The following is a 17168-nucleotide window of genomic DNA, read 5'->3' on the forward strand; positions in this document are numbered from 1 at the left end:
GAGCCTTTATGGATGACTTGACAGTCACCACTACCTCAGTGCCTGGGTGCAGGTGGATTCTTCAGGGCCTGGTTAAGCTCATTTCTTGGGCTAGGATGAGCTTCAAGCCAACAAAATCCAGGTCTATGGTACTGAAGAGAGGAAAAGTGGTGGACAAGTTTCGCTTCTCAGTGGATGGCGTAACAATACCATCAATTAATGAGAAACCAGTCACTAGCCTAGGTAAGGTTTTTGACTGTAGCCTCAGAGATACTGCGTCAGTCCAGACAACGATCAAGAAGCTGGAAACTTGGTTGTCGGCAGTAGATAAGTCTGGTTTACCTGGCAGATTTAAGGCATGGATATACCAGCATGGCATCTTGCCACGGATTTTTGGCGCTGTTGGTGTACGAAGTGTCGATGTCTACAGTAGAGGCCCTGGAGAGGAAGATCAGCTGTCATCTTCGAAGATGGCTTGGCCTGCCTCGCAGTCTAAAGAGTGTAGCACTATATGGCACGAGTAATCAGCTTCAGCTTCCTATCAGCAGCCTGGAGGAGGAGTTCAGGGTTTCTCGTATAAGAGAGGCCCTAGTCTACCAAGGCTCTGGAGATTCTAGAGTAACAGCAGCAGGTATTGAAGTGCGAACAGAAAGGAAGTGGAGAGCACAAGAGGGACTGGAGGTGGCAGAGTCTCGGCTTAGACACAAGGCACTTGTGGGCACAGTGGCAACGGGCGAGCAGGACTGGGAGCAATCCCAAAGCCACGGTTCAACAAGGCTCAGGGCAAGGCGAGACGAGGATTGGTCCTAGAGGAAGTCCGAGCAGGTGTTGAGGAGGTGAGGACCAGCAGGGCGGTGAGCATGCGGCAGCAAGGGGCATGGACGAGGTGGGAAGGAGCGCTGGAGAGGAAGATCACCTGGAACGACATCTGGAAGGCAGAGCCACAGCGTATTAAGTTCCTGGTCCAAGCTGTGTACGACGTGCTCCCCAGCCCAACGAACCTGCATGTTTGGGGTAAGAGTGAAGTTCCAACGTGTCCACTCTGTCCTGGACGAGGATCCCTGGAGCATATTCTGAGTAGCTGCCCATCTACCCTTGTAGAGGGCCGATACCGTTGGCGACACGATCAGGTCCTAAAGTGTATAGCAGAGACCATTTCACATGCAGTGGCCAACAACAAATATGTTGGCAGCCAGAGAAGAATTGCCTTCATAAGGGCTGGTGAGCAGGCGCAAGCAAAGCAAAAATCATTCAGCCTCCTTTCATCTTCAGCAGACTGGGAGCTGCGGGTTGACCTGGGCAGGCAGCTCAAGTTCCCGGAATTTGTAACATCAACCTCATTGAGACCCGATATAGTTTTAACATCTGCATCGTCCAAGCAAGTCCTTTTGCTGGAACTGACAGTCCCATGGGAGGACCGCATGGAAGAGGCAAATGAGCGTAAGCGGCTCAAGCATCAGGACCTCATTGAGGACTGCCGAAGGAAGGGCTGGAAGGCTTGCTGTGAGCCCATAGAAGTAGGGTGCAGAGGATTTGCCGCTCGATCCCTGTGTAAGATCTTTCCCAGGCTTGGAATCACAGGAGCTGCAAAGAGGAGAGCCATTAAGTCCATCACAGAAGCCGCAGAAAGAGCCTCGAGGTGGATTTGGATCAAGAGGTCCGCAAAGTGGGCCAGTGCTGCTGGGACACAAGTTGGGGCGTGATCAACCCCAGCTGGGTCACCTGCGAGAGGGTGTCTGATGTTGTGAGACCCGAAACACCCGATGATCTCAGGAAACATCACTGATGCTGTGTCCCAGGGCATCCAGAGATGTATCTAAATACTGTTAATTATTATTTTAATATTATATTATAATATTAATAATATTAATATATTAATTATATAATATTGAAGTGATACTCTAAATTTACAAAGTACTTTGGCTCACTTTTATTTTACAGTTTTGTGACAAGAGAAAATACTGCGAGCTGCAGTTAGATTTTGACAGCCAAATATGGATACAATAGTTCTTTTTCTAGCAAAATATGTATACTCTTATATCTAGAGCTCAAGTCAGACTTCGATGTTTAAGGGGCACTAAATGGCTGAAGAATGTCTGGTCATTTAAACAGAGACTCCTGTGTTAAACTGCAGGTAAACAGAACCCAGCATATTGCGAGTACTAGCTAACCTTGCACGCTTCAATATTAGCAGCATCGTACCACAATATTTAACAGGTATTGTAAAGGTTTAAAGGGGCTAATCGATGATGGCTATATGCCGTTTATTGAGGTTAGGAATATATGACTGCCCTTGTCACTAATATGTAATAAAACTGAAAGACGGTGTCTTTTTGCTTAAATGATAAGCTAGCCAATTAATATACCAAGTGTACCTCATTTTGGGTGAGCAAGTATCACCAGCAATTTAACTTAGGAATTCAGCTTGTCAAAAATGTCATAATAGAAATGGGCACAACACAATTTAACTCTACTGGTGTGACTCGTTAATTTATGTTTTTATTTCATCTTTTAAGTGTTAGTTTATCCCAGAAGCTACTATGATCATGCTTCTTTCGTCTTTTTTTTGTGTGCTCTCTTCTCAACTTTCTTCTTCTAATGGGACTTTATTGATCCTCCATCCTTGTTTTATTCATCTCCTGACTTATTTGTATGGACGCCAGTGTTTAACTGTATGGCTGAACTGAGTGCCCTATGGACACGCAGATGATCCTGATGCCGACACGGACGGTGTGCCAGCTTTGCTGTTAAACAACACCAGCTCAATTTTTCATTGTTGGGCTTGGATTCCCGATGCTTGAGAGTCGTCTTTGACCCGTCCTCTCCTGTACAGGATGCTGACCATGGCCCTTGGGCGCTGGAAGCTGGATTTCATTTCTTCATCTCAAGGCAGAATCACTCTTTCCCTGTGTGTTCTAGGGGAGTAAACGCTGCTAACCTTCATACGCTCACCCGAACGTCAATGTCTAATAAAACTCTTATCCTGCAAGATTTCATTACCTAAAAGAAATTGGACTTCTTTTGTCATCACCGAGACCTGGATTGTTAATGGTGACTCATCATGTTTTACTGACTTGTTACCACTAGGTTATTCATTTTTTAACTCTCCTTGGCTGTCTCATCAATTGGGGGATTCCCTGCCACTGTTTTTAAAAGCATGTTTTTTTGTCTGAGCCTTACAAAGGGGCTGTTTAGTTGCTTTGAACTACAAATTTCTGAGTGTGTAGCTCTTCTTCTTTGCTGGGTGCTGTGGTTAATATTTATAGGCCTCTGTAATTAATGATACATTAATTTCTGAATTCTCCAATTTCCTGGCTGTTACTACGCCCTCCTATGATAAAGTACTTATTGTTGGTGATTTTAACATACACGTTAGTTATCAATCTAAACCTTTGGTTAGTGAATTTTTATAATTTTGGACACATTTGATTTTGTTCAGCATATTAATGCTCCAACTCATTCTGTCAGTCACACCCTTGATCTTGTTTTTACACGTGGTATTTCAGCTAATAATATTAATATACGTGATGTTCCTTTTACTGACCTAAGGTTTTATTTAATGCAATTAATGCGGCTATTTATTCCCATTCAGAGATGGGATTAAATAATACTGTTCTTTTATGTGAGCAGTTTCTTTGATTGTTTGTCAGCAAAACTGTACTATCCGCTCCGGCATTGTTATTACTGGTTATGTACTTTCTTGTTAATCATGGCATTGTCTTGGAATCATTTGATGTAGTTTCACTTTCACAGCTAAAAAAGACTATTGACACACTTAAACTTGTTTTCAGTCCTCTTGATGTCATTCCACCAAATCTCTTAGTTGAAGCTTTTCATTTTCTGGTTCAATTTTTCTTAGCTATTATCAATGTTTCTATTGTTGAGGGGGTTGTGCCCTCATATGCAGTGCCGGTGCAAACTTGTCTAAAAAAGGCAGATTTAGATCCTGTAGTGTTAGCTAATTTATTTTCCCATTTGTTATTTCTGGTTAAAATATTAGAAAGAATTATTTATAATCAATTGATTGACCATCTTAATTCCAATTATTTACATGAGATCTACCAATCTGGTGTTCGGTGTTTTCATGGTATTTAATGACATTTCTGTCATTACTGACTCAGGTGGGGCTGCAGTCCTTGTCCTCCCAGACTTTTCTACAGCTTTTGACACTATTGACCATGAGCGCTTGCTGTTGCTACTTCAACATCTGGTGGGGCGTAAAGGGGCTGCTCTTAACTGGTTCTGGTCATATCTTACGGGTAGACACTTTTCAATGTCTTTCAATTCCTGTTTCTCGTCTATTGCTCCTGTTAAATGTGTTGCTCTTCAGTGATCGATTTTGGGTCTTATTTTTTTCTGTTTATTTAAGACCAGTATAACCTGTGTCCATGGAGAAATCCACTGGTACAGGTCCACCTATTGTGTTATCAGTTATGGAGGATCAGTTCAGAAATTAACTGTGGCGGTCCTCCCAGATCCACCACACCCAGTGATACTAGGGCGGGACTGGTCTAAAATTAAAAGCGGTATTGCGGACACTTGGTGAGGCCGGGCTTCGGATTAATCCCAAGAAATGTTTCTTTGGATTGAGTGAAGCCAAGTTTTTAGGCTACCTGGTGGGTCAGGGTACCATGAAGCCACAGTGCTCCAAAGTAGATGCCATTTTGAGATGGCCCCATCCACGAACCAAGCGGCAGGTCCAAGCCTTTCTCGGGTTAGCAGGGTATTACACGCCGGTTTGTTCCCCGGTTCTTGGAGAGAGAGGCACCCTTGACTGATTTGACAAAGATGAGGGCCCCAAACATTGTGGTATGGACTGAAAAGACAGGCGCTGCATTTAGTGACTTGAAGCAGGCCCTTACATCTGCACCTATTTTGAAAGCACCTAACTTTTCTTTACCTTTCATCCTCCAGACGGACACTTCGGACACAGGCCTGGGGGCCATGCTGAGCCAAAGCTTTAAAAGTGTGGAACACCCCATCATGTTCCTGAGTCAGAAACTGTTGGACCAGGAGACCAGGTATGCAGCGGTGGAGAGAAAGGCTTTGGTGATTAAATTTGCGATTACTCAGCTGAGGTACTACCTGTTGGGCCAGGAATTCACCCTTGTCACGGAAAATGCACCTTTACAGTGGATGGCCCTGCACAAGGAGTCAAATCTGCGGGTCACCAGGTGGTTTCTTGACCTCCCACCATACAAATATTTGCTCGTTCTTGTCGGGGAACTCTTCACACCAACGCTGATGCTCTTTCTCGGGTTCATGACCTCTCTGTCAGGGTCGCCCGACCCGACATGTCTGGGCTGGGGTGGGGGCTTTGTCACACATGTGCACATGGGAGGCAGCTAAAGGGCTTTAGATTAAGGGCAGTTCTGAGTCATACCGGGATGTGGTAGAGTGCACTGACTCTTTTTCTCCCTTTCCTGCAGACCATTCACGGGAGATTCCACCTGGTCCTCTTGATGTCACTTTCGGGACTGAGCCTATGGAAGGAGTCCTTGCCGGCTCCGGCCCCTGCGATGTCATGTTTGGGCTTGACCCATTTGATCTCACTTCCTGTCTTTCCCTTTAAAAGCCTCCACCTATTCCCTGTTCCCTCAGTTCTGTTTTGCACTATGTTTTGTGCACATCAGTGCTGTATACAATTTTGCAATTTTGCAGCCAGGAAACCAATTACACGGGTGGCTGCCCCAAACCTTTCTATGACTCTGAGTCGAGTTTGTGACAAGATAAATGAACTGGACAGACAGTGGCATGAAGTGTATTGCTTGCCTTGTTTTAAAATAGATTAATCTCACAACAATGGGCTGCTTTACTTTAGAATGCAGTTTTATGTGGCAAACAAATATATACCATAACTGTGAACAGTTAACTTCTACTTGGAATATACTGAACATATCAGTAAATGTAGACGTGTGCAAGAGATCTCCCTTACAGACAGTTGTTTTAATGGGCATCATTTTGATCATATCAAAAAGGCAAGTTTGAGGGGGGATATTATAGTCATGGGGGATTTAATTACCCAAATCTTAACTTAACATCAGTGTGGACCTGGAAAGTCAATGTTGGATCTGGCTGTGCCAGGACTGATGGCAATAGCAAGGCTTTCTTCAGTGCTTCAAAGGTGTCCAGGGATGGCTGTGATGACTTCCAAGGGGACCCCTTCCTTAGCAGTTGGAACAGTAGAGCTGTGATATTAGCAACCCCTTGAACAAACTTGTGGAACCACCCAGCCATTCCCAGGAAGCACTGGAGAATTTCTATCTCCTGAAGTGATGGATAGTCCATGATGGGCTTAATATTCTTTGGGTCCACCTGGACCCCATCCGCTGACACCAATTGACTGAGGAAGGAAAGCTATTTTTTCAGAAATCTATACATCTTATTGTTAGATGAGCCTTGTGTAGTCGCTGGAAAATTATCTTGAGTTGTTGGACAGATGAGGAGATTCCGGGATGTCATGTATGATGGGCATGGTGTAGGCATCATGTAAAGTTTTCTTTTGAGCTCCTGACAGTTCACACAGAATTGATAGGTCCCATCAAGCTTTTGAAAGGGAATTGCAGGGCCTGTCCATGGTGATGTGGAAAGCTCAATTACCCCATCCACCAACGTCTGGTTGACCCATTCCTTGATTATAGCTCTTTTCAGAGGTGACACTCTATAGGCTCTGTGTTGCACGGGGACTGGGTCAACTCTAAGGATATAGTGAGACATTACCTCAGTACAACCCAGTTTGTCTGTCCACACCGAGTGCCACCTCCTAAGCATTGGTTGGTTGGGCTCCAATTGTTCAAGAATTTACTTGTCTACTGGGCCGAATCCATTCACCACTTGTGCAAGGTAATAATTCAGACTAGGCCAAACCAGATCATTCTGAGCCTTCCTCCTGAACCGATGGACATCACCCCTGAGCAACTTGTACTCCAGCTGCGACAGATGGATGGTAAGCACTACCAACATAAGTGAGTCTATACCAAGTAACAAAGGCATTGACAAGTGGGCATCTTCAAGGATGTATACCTCTGTCTCTGAGTGTGTCTCATGCAAAGAGTCTCAAAGGCACCCTGCACTTTGCCTCATGTGCCCGACCATCAGCGATGAAGAATTTTACTTTTGCACTTTTTCTTAGGTGCTCATGAGGCACTTTAAACTTTTCCCACAAGCTATATCTCAAGTGCTGTCTGTATCTACAACCGCCTCCCCGTGACTTCTTTGCACTTGCATGGACACCACTAGAGAGGCAAGGTGACTTGCACCAAGTTGACATCAGCACAGGGTTCCACTGGGGATTTCTCTCGTGGTTTGGGATAGGGGACCTCCCAAGGCATGGCTCCCTTGCGAGACCCACTAACCCCGATGGCCGCTCATTCCTTTTCTACTTGAGACCCCAACTTTATCAACTCATCCATCAATTTCATGACCCCCTCAGAGTAGCTGCCACCCGAGAATCACATGCATCAAATACACATATCAATATCTCTTCCTCTCACATGTCACAATGTTGCGAACTCAAAGACAAAGTCCCTGAAACTCAGTGATGGCTTTTGCACAAAGGTCTGGAGCTTCTCTTACAATAGCTCTTGGTACTTCTCTGAGAGGAACACATTCAGAAAGGCAGTACAAAAACTCCACCCAGTTTTACATTTGTGCTGTTCACCAAACCACCAAGTGTGAGCCGGTCTGCTGAGTGCCGTGTTCAGAAATCACTGCAGCTTGGTACCGCTTAGTGGATACAGTTCCACAAACAGGTCAACCTTCACTACAAAGTTGACGATGCTTGCAGGTGCACACTGAGGGGCGAGCCTAGGGAACTTCCTCCATGGCGCCACAGCTGACAAGGACAAATGTCCCTAGATGATCCCCACCCCTATTACAGGAGTCAACTGCCTCAGTGGCTGCAAGAAGGCATGCCAGCTTTCTTGTACCTGCCTCCTATATCTCCTCTCTCATTTTTGCCTCCAGGCGCTGGACATGTGTGCAAAGGACTGTTCAGGATGCTGCACCCTCCCAGCCATCTCACCATATACTCAGGTAGCTGTAATATCAATGAGGTCATGCACAGTCTCATTTAGATTGATAAAGCTGCAGTCGATGTCATCTCAACGCCTCGCCTCTAACTGCACAGAATCAGGTCACGTAGAACCTGTCCCTTGCTGATCTCGGGCTGCTCTGAACTGGAGAGGCACAAGTTACCCAGCAGGGTCAAGGCTTCCTCGACTGGCACTCTGTTCATACCGTGGTGTGGGCTATGTGCCAGAGGCGTATCAATCAGTGGCATGCTTAGTTCAAACTGTTTGCTCTGCACTCGACAGACATGACTTCTGGGTAAATAAGAACTGTGAATGTAACTAGAAGGGTACTTATCAATAAACCTTGCTCCTACCTGACTCACCAAAATCTGTAGTGGTCGAAGTACCGCTAAGATTCATAATGTCCCCAGGAACGTATGCAGCCTTGTCCCTACTCGCACACACTTCCTCACTCACTCACAGAGACACAATTACACAGCAGATTAAACCATAATATGAATATTAAAGTGGTATATTAAATTAGCAAAATACCCGCGCTTCACAGCGGAGAAATAGTCTGTTAAAAAAGTAATGAAAAAGAAAAGGAAACATTTTGAAAATAACGTAACATGATTGTCAATGTAATTGTTTTGTCACTGTTATGAGTGTTTCTGTCATATATATACCTGTATATATATATATATATATATATATATATACACACACACACACACACATAAACATATATATATATTCATATCCATACATATATACATATAAACATATATATATATATATATATATACACACACATATATATATAAACATATATATACATACATATCTATATATAAACATATATATACATACATATCTACATATAAACATATATATACATACATATCTACATATAAACATATATATATATATATACATATACACATATATACAGTCTTTGGGGTGCGAGCAACTGTTGCTGGGGGTGCCAGAATCCATGAAGGAAGAAAAATGAAAAACATTATTTGTACAAAATCTTAATTTATTTATCCATTCCTAAATAATTAAATGGGCAGGCTATTTCGTATCAGTGCAATATGCTGCTTGTTAAAACGGATGACTCCTGCTCTTACGTGCAAGTCTGCATGGATATTATGAACTATCGTTTCTGTTCAAGTTCTATTTAAATTTTAAATAGAAGGAATTTTTATTTAGTCGACAGAATATTACTCCGGAATAAATCAACTCAAACCTTAAATAACTTATAATATTTTGCTCTCCATAAAAATATATCCTGTCTAAATTATACAAGTTAGAAATAAAGTAAACGTTAAAAGAACAAACATTCAAATTTCTTTACTCTTATGTAATTTTATATAAAAAATAAACTTAAATTTTAAATATCCCAAAAGATTTTGCTCTCCATAAAAATATATCCTGTCAAAATTATACAAATTCAAATATGAACATGGTGCATAACAAAACCTGGAAATATAAATAAAATTTGTTCTTTTCCGCAATAACAAATCAAATCATTCAGTTGTCTTTGCTCTTATGTCATTTTATAAGAGCTGGACGCGTGGCATCTTTTTTTGGCAACAAGTTAGTTTATGTTTGGTGTGAGGTTCTGTGTTGTGGAGATTCTCAGGATGGACTGCAGGTGCTCATCAGTGAGGCGACTCCTGTGTGCTGTTTTGTTAGTCTTCATGACTGAGAAGAGCTTCTCACACAGATATGTGGTACCAAACATGCACAAGGTTCGAGCCGCATGTAGATGGAGCTGGAGCATTTGTGCAGGAATGGAGTGAATAAACTGTGCGGGCGTGCAGTATCGTACTTTGCCTTCAGTGTGCCATTACACTGCAGCTCAATCACCTCCATCTGAATCTGCACAGGTGCAGTTTCCACATCGACGCAAATGGGTTGCGAAACAACTCAAAATTCTTTTTTTGTTCTTCAAAGTCACCAAAGCGCTGTGCGAACTCAGTGCGCAGTGCGCTCAGTTTATCAGCAAAGTGCGTATTTGGGAACACCGTTGTGTCGACTTGGTTCAACATTACTTCGCAACTGGGAAAGTGGGGCAAGTTGCACTGGTGCATTTGTGTCTCCCATAAAAGTAGCTTCACTTGAAATCACTTTGTGATTTTGCATGGGTAAAACGTCTGCTGAAGTGTCAGATTCTTCTTTAACTCTTCTGCTTTCTGTATCTTGTGCATTGCATTCAGGTCTTTCAGGTTATCTTGATGTTTTGTCTCATAGTGCCGTCTTAGATTAAATTCTGTAATTACAGCCACATTAGCTCCACAAATGAGACACATGGGTTTACTGGCAATGTCAGTAAACATATACTCAGCCTCCCATCGGTTTTTAAAGGCTCTGTGTTGAGAATCACCATTTCTCTTTGGTATCGTGTGGGCTAGCTTCGCAATAACTTGCAGCATCATAAGCTAGACTTGATTAACGCGGTAAGTGTTCGACAAGGCAGCTGAAGCACTGGATTATGGGATCTGTAGTTTATTGTGTTACCAGCGCTTCATATCCCCGGGCCATTAATAACAATAATATAGTATATAAAATGATCTCGCGGGCCGGATATAATTACACGCCGGGCCAGATGTGGCCCGTGGGCCTTGAGTTTGACACATATGGACTAAATAGAACTTGAAAAGAAATATTTTTTCGAATGTGATCGCGCAATTCTGATCGAGTTGACGCGCACTACAGCACACCACTATTGTGGTTTTGCCTGTGTGCCTCAATAAGTTACCCTCCCCTCGCTCTTACTTTTTTACCGTTCATCTAATGAATAAACTGAGTATGGCTTTACCAAAACAATCATTGATTGCGAATAAAATATCCATTATTCATGAAGCTTCAATTGGTGATCTGTCTTTCTGCGTTAACCGCATATTTTTTCATATGTCTCACTCCTATAGTGACGGCAAATAACACAACAAAAAACAGCTAACAATAAACAATCCCTCCCAGCTGGTGGTCTCACATATAACAAAACCCATAAAACGGCAAAATGACACAAAGCATGACAAACATTCATGACAAAGTGCAGAGCAGAGTCCTAATGTAGCGCCAACCAATGATGTTTGGAGAGTGGAAAGTCCTGTGAACAGTTCGCTGTGATGAATATTAAATTTGTCCTACCATTTCCTGAAGCAGTGCGGGATGCAGTGAATGGGAGCACACCTTCAGATGAAGTTGCTACCAATCCTTCACTTACAGGAAAACAGGCAGGCACGAGACAGACCATACGTATATCCAAACAAGGAACAGTAATCCAAGACAAACTATGGGTGATCCAACAGGAGAAAACAGCAACGGAATGCACAGACAAACAGCAGTGATCCTCCCATCTTGATGGTTCCTCCATTTAAAGAGTCCGCCTTCTACCCAGCATCGCCCATGTCCTCTGCTGTAGTCCAATAGTGGAACACTCTCGGAGCAGCTGGGATATGCAGTTCTTTACTTAGTAGGACTGCTATAGGCCAGAAAGCTTAACATGCATTACGGTTAAATTAATGGAAACAGTTATTAAGGAAAAGATGAAGCATCACATGGCAAGGAGTTTTAGTCAACAGTCGACAAGGGTTCATACAAGGGAAGTCATGTTTTACTAATATGTTGGAAGAAGCCATAAAAGCATATGCTAACAAAGTTAAAACATGATACTATTTATGTTGATTTTCAGAAGATATTTGATAGGGTGGGCGGCACGGTGGCGCAGTGGTAGCGCTGCTGCCTCGCAGTTAGGAGACCCGGGTTCGCTTCCCGGGTCCTCCCTGCGTGGAGTTTGCATGTTCTCCCGTGTCTGCGTGGGTTTCCTCCGGCACTCGGTTTCCTCCCACAATCCAAAGACATGCAGGTTAGGTGGATTGGCGGTTCTAAATTGGCCTTGGTGTGTGGGTGTGTTTGTGTGTGTCCTGCGGTGGGTTGGCACCCTGCCCAGGATTGGTTCCTGCCTTGTGCCCTGTGTTGGCTGGGATTGGCTCCAGCAGACCCCCGTGACCCTATTCGGATTCAGCGGGTTAGAAAATGGATGGATGGATGGATGGATATTTGATAGGGTAGTATATGCCAGATTTGACATCAAACTAAAGAATTGGGAGTTCAGGGTGCAGTGAGTAGATGGGTGCAAAATTGGCTACAACACAGGAAGCAAAGGGTTTTGGTGAAAAGAACAACTAAGTGATTTTAGAGGACAGTGCTAGGACTGCTTCCATGTTTAATATATATAAGTGATCTGAATAGAAATGTAAATAGCTACTAATTAATTCACAGAAAGTGGCAAAAAACACCATGTCATACAGTTTTCTTCCCCACATTTTACTATACAAAAATACCACTCTGTCAAGGCGGCACAGTGATAGTACTACTGCCTCACAGTAAGGAGACCTGGGTTCCAGGTCTTTCCTGCATGGAGTTTGCACGTTTTTCCTGTGACTGCATGGGTTACCGCCAGGTGCTCAAGTTTCCTCCCACTGTTTAAAGAAGTTCTGGTTAGGTGAATTGGCCCTACTGTATGTTTAGTATGTGTCTGTGTGTGTGTGTGTGTGTTGTTGTTGCCCTGCTCTTGATTGGCATGCCCTCCAGGTTTTTTCTTGCCTTCCATCCTGTGCTATCCGAGATCGGCTCCTGCTCCCACCGTGACCCTGGTGTGGTGTAATTGTATTAGAAAATGACATGACATGACCACTCTGTCAACAGAACATCAACAGTAATAAGAAAATACAATAAAAAGCTAACTAACACTTGGCCATCAGCACTCCATAAAATGTAATTTTTTAAGTAGTACTCTTAGGCAACAGTTGAAAATTGCACAATAATAAATAAAATTAATTTCATAACATACATTTTTATCCCGATCTTGACTAGGCTCTCCAGGGTCCAGCTCGCCTATTAGTAGTGGCTTTAGAAACTTCCGCACAAAGTCAGGCTCTGGATGAAATGCTCGAAATGCATCCTGAAGAGGAAGTGAGAAAGAATTAATTGGTTTACCACTGATTAACTTAGTTTGAAACAGGTTTAGAACATGTTCTTCGTTATACAGTTGCAGCCACATGTCATTACCAAAAATACTGTAGGCAATTACCGAAAATATTGTACCTCTGTAGCACTTGTTAATAAACTTTAAAAAAATTAAAACCAATTACATTTTTTTACAATATGGAGACTTATTTTGCTTACATTCTCTTTAACATGGAAGCTTTTTACAAGTATCAGTGATGATAAAGAAAACAGTGGTAGCATCAAACTATGACAATATACTCTATATAACATCATTCTTGCGTAAACATTACCCTTTTCCTTGTTTTCTGGCTATAAAGTACTGTATTAACTACTTGCATGAACAACACAATTTAAACTTTAGTAAATGTCAGTGCTTTACAATGATTGTTGCCATATGCGCTGGACCAAATTAATTACTCAGTAATTATTTTAAGAATAAGTACTAAGTTTGAAGCAAAGTCCTGAAATTTGCTGCAGATACATTCAGTGTTTATTGAAGATGTTTTAAAAAAATACTTAGTGATAAATAACATGTATGGCAATGTAACATTTGTAGTACTAAAGTATGACATTTGTACTCCTGTGTGAACAAATTACATTATCAGTGGGCTTCATTGCTGCTAAGAGTAAAAAGTCTGTTTCAACCAGTTGTCCTGAGCTTTAGGGCTGAAACAACAGAATTGAATGGCTCCTGTATTGAAATTTGCCTAGACGAGGTTCTGTTGTCTATCTTTACCACCTGCTGTTTGCTCATTAGAAAATCTAACATCCAGTCATTGATGTGGTTACGCAAACCAAGTTCACTGATTTATAGACAAGCAAGGATTGACAGCAAATGAAACAGCTATACCCCACAGATAGCATTCTAATATATGTATCTCATCCATCAGAATGGTCAAGAGGCTAGAGACCAACCACATCTCACGGCCCTGTTAATTTGATAGACAACTTGGAGGAGTTCTAAAGAAGCAAGAAGGATAATAAAACACCAGGAGACTGCCAACCTTTCCAGGCATTTTATATCCACAGGAGCAAGTGTCACTGGATGCCAGTCATTCCTACAGTAATGTATTCTAGCTTTACACTAAGTCACTGAAAAATGTCTGTGAATACAAGGATTAATCACAAAGAGTTCACAAAGGTTTCCAGGATACTGAGTAAAATGTTAACTAGACCATGTGCCTTGTTGGTTTTTAACTTCTTCTAAACCTAAGTAGGTACTCCATATCTACAGTATATATCACAATATCTACATCTAGTGAGTTGGAGTTGGAATCTTGGAGTCACCAAGGAGTGTAATTTGTTTTTTGTTCATTTCATCTGGAAGTGACCTAATAGTGATGGTAATTTCACTAATAAGTAGACAGCAGGTAGTATACAGTATATAGGCAAAAAAACCTGGAGATTGTTGATATTTGCATACTTTTAATGAGAAATAAAATGTTACCCTGTAACAAAAAAAAGAGCAAGAGCTGTACTGAAACAGCTTTTCCAATACTTCATACATGCCGATACTGATTCACCTTTGTGAGGCAGATCAACAAAGCCAATAGAGCCACCCTTTTACAGGAGACTGGAAAAATCCCAATGGTGTATAAAGGGAATGTAAACATGTATTAAGTGGATAATACACTCTACATAACTATCATTCATAACAGTAATAATGATTATTATAATTATGAAGTATGCAAATGACAGTGACTTTCTGTGACAGAAATCTGTAGCATGTTTGCTCTTTGATTGGTATGGGAAAGGTAGAATTGAATATAAATATCCAAAAATTCATATAAATAATAATTCAAATTGGAACATACAATTTTTTTGTAGATTTAGTTTTAACTGGATACATTTCCTATTGTTGTCCACCAATCTATACTCAATAACTTTCTTTTTAATCTTCTTGCTTTATAGTCATTCTGGTGTGTGTGTTCAGACAAAATCGTGTGTAGATGTATTTATTTACCTACTTATTTTTTTACCTATTTATGCATTTCCTTATTTAATGAGCTTCTGTAAAAAGCCAAATTTCCCCTTGGGGTCAAATAAAGTTTGTTGGTTCAATTGGGCATCTGAATCTTCAAACTACACTTTATCAGAAGTACATAGGAGTCACTGTGTACTCATAATTACCTACATCCAGAGAAGGTACAGAAGTGATCAAGGAAGCTAACAGACTGTTAGGTTAAACATCACAATTTGTGGAATGTAAGTTAAGGTATGTTTTGTTTAACTTGTGTACTGTGTTCAGTTTTAGTTAAGAACACTGGGACATGGCTAGAAAGTTGCTGTGGGCAGATTTTGCAAAAATATTTGTAATTTTTCTTTACGCAAATAACTGTAGACACCTGGAATAAATTACCAAGTAGTGTGGTAGAGAGCAAGAATTAACAGAACTTCAAAGTTCAACTTGATGTTATTTTGGACAACCTAGGTGAATAGGATGAATAGGATGAACAAGCCTGTGGGGCTGAATGGCCTGTTCTTATCTAAATAATTCTAATCATTTAATAATGACAATAATAAAAAATATTTTGAGAATGTTCTGTAAATTTATTACAAAAATCAAAAACCAAAACATTAATTTACATAAATATTCAGACCCTTTGTTGTGGCACTCCAAACTGTGGTCAGGTGCATCCTGTTTTCTTTAATTATCCTTGAGATGAGTCTGGAACTTAATTTGAGTCCAGTTTTGAAAACACGTGTACAGTATATAAGGTCCCACAAATTGCGCTTCATACTGGGACATACAACAAGCCATGAAGCCTAAGGAACTCTCTATAGATCTCCACATTAAATTTTTTGTGAGACATAGATCAAAGCTAGCGTAAAATAAAATAAAGGTGCTGCCACATAATCTTCTATCAATCACAAGACTATCTGCACATGTTCATTTTGCATGACATGAATTGTGAAAAAAAACAAGTTCTGCCAGCAAATTTTGTAGTGCTGCTCTGCCTCTACGTTTGCAGGAAACACTAGCAATTCAATTTCTTCATCATCACATATATATAGCCAGTCTCCAACATTTTGAATTTTTGGTTTAGGCAGATTTCTGTTATTGCTATAATAAAAAAAATTACATGGAGCTACATGTAATTCCACCTTATTAAAGCTAGCAATTTTTAATGTATTCATTTTATTTTGGCTTATTAACTGCAGTAATTTTAAAGTTACCTTGTATATTTGTATTAATATTACTATTCCTCCATGGGAAGTTATATACATGGCCTGTGTAAAGGAATATATATGTGTATATATAATGTGTATGTATGTCATTGTATACCCCATGACCCTGCCCTGGGTAAGTTGATGGATGTTTTTTTATATGTGTTGTCACACATGTGCACATAAGAAGCAGTCAAGGGGCTTAATCAAACAAACTGGATAGGGGGTTGGCAAATGATAAATTTGGCAATTGTACAAATGACTTTTCTACTCTCCCTACAGAACCCCAAAACCTGCCTAATCTGTCCTGCAGTTCCTCCACAAATAGTACTTCCGGTTATAATCCAGATACTGATGTCAGTTCCAGCTATAGCTCCAAAGACCTGCCTTTTCCTTCCTCCCAGCCATAAAAACCTCCTACTTTCCAGACTTAGTAGTCCTGTTTCGGACTTTTGAGACTACTCGGCATAATCTCCTTTTGCTTCACAGCAGTATTTATCATATACAGTGTGGAACCCCAAAACTTCCTTTTGTTTTGTCTGATTTGTTACAGTATGTATATTAATATTATGATTTTGTACAACAAACATTTCTTGCTAGCTTCTCTTGAAAGGCAGCACTGGTTTCTTTAACACTTTCTAAAAGCTAGTACCTTTCCACCCTTTTGTAAGATTAACTGCTCTCTGGCTTTCATAATGTTTGTTTCTCATTTATGTCTTTATAATTTTTGTCTGGTTATTATAGCCAAGTAGAAATTACCAGTGTGCTTCCTGTCCTCTTGCAGATCTGCTGTAATAAAAAACAGCTTACTTGAAAATATTGCAGGAGTAACTTCAATGATAATTTAAAAGGAAATCTATGATATTTGTCCTGCACTCTCTGGACCCAGAAAATGTCTTAAACATTGGTGCCCTTGTAATTCACATGTAACCCATCACTCCAGAACAGGTCCCATCTGTTACTAAAGCAGCTCCATTGTTCCATAAACCT

General features: G+C 41.1%; 1 protein-coding gene across 3 annotated transcripts in view; it reads right to left on the minus strand.

The window, feature by feature from the left end:
* Positions 1–17168, minus strand: part of fads2 (fatty acid desaturase 2) — a 106316-nt gene that overhangs the window by 71706 nt on the left and 17442 nt on the right. For all 3 annotated transcript variants that reach the window (XM_039764192.1, XM_039764188.1, XM_039764179.1), the window contains one exon: positions 12853–12963. In XM_039764192.1, the coding sequence (XP_039620126.1) occupies positions 12853–12963 (111 nt within the window). The remainder of the gene's footprint in view (positions 1–12852; positions 12964–17168) is intronic.

This window comes from Polypterus senegalus, chromosome 1, assembly GCF_016835505.1.
Source record: "Polypterus senegalus isolate Bchr_013 chromosome 1, ASM1683550v1, whole genome shotgun sequence".
NCBI classification, from domain to species: Eukaryota; Metazoa; Chordata; class Cladistia; order Polypteriformes; family Polypteridae; genus Polypterus; species Polypterus senegalus.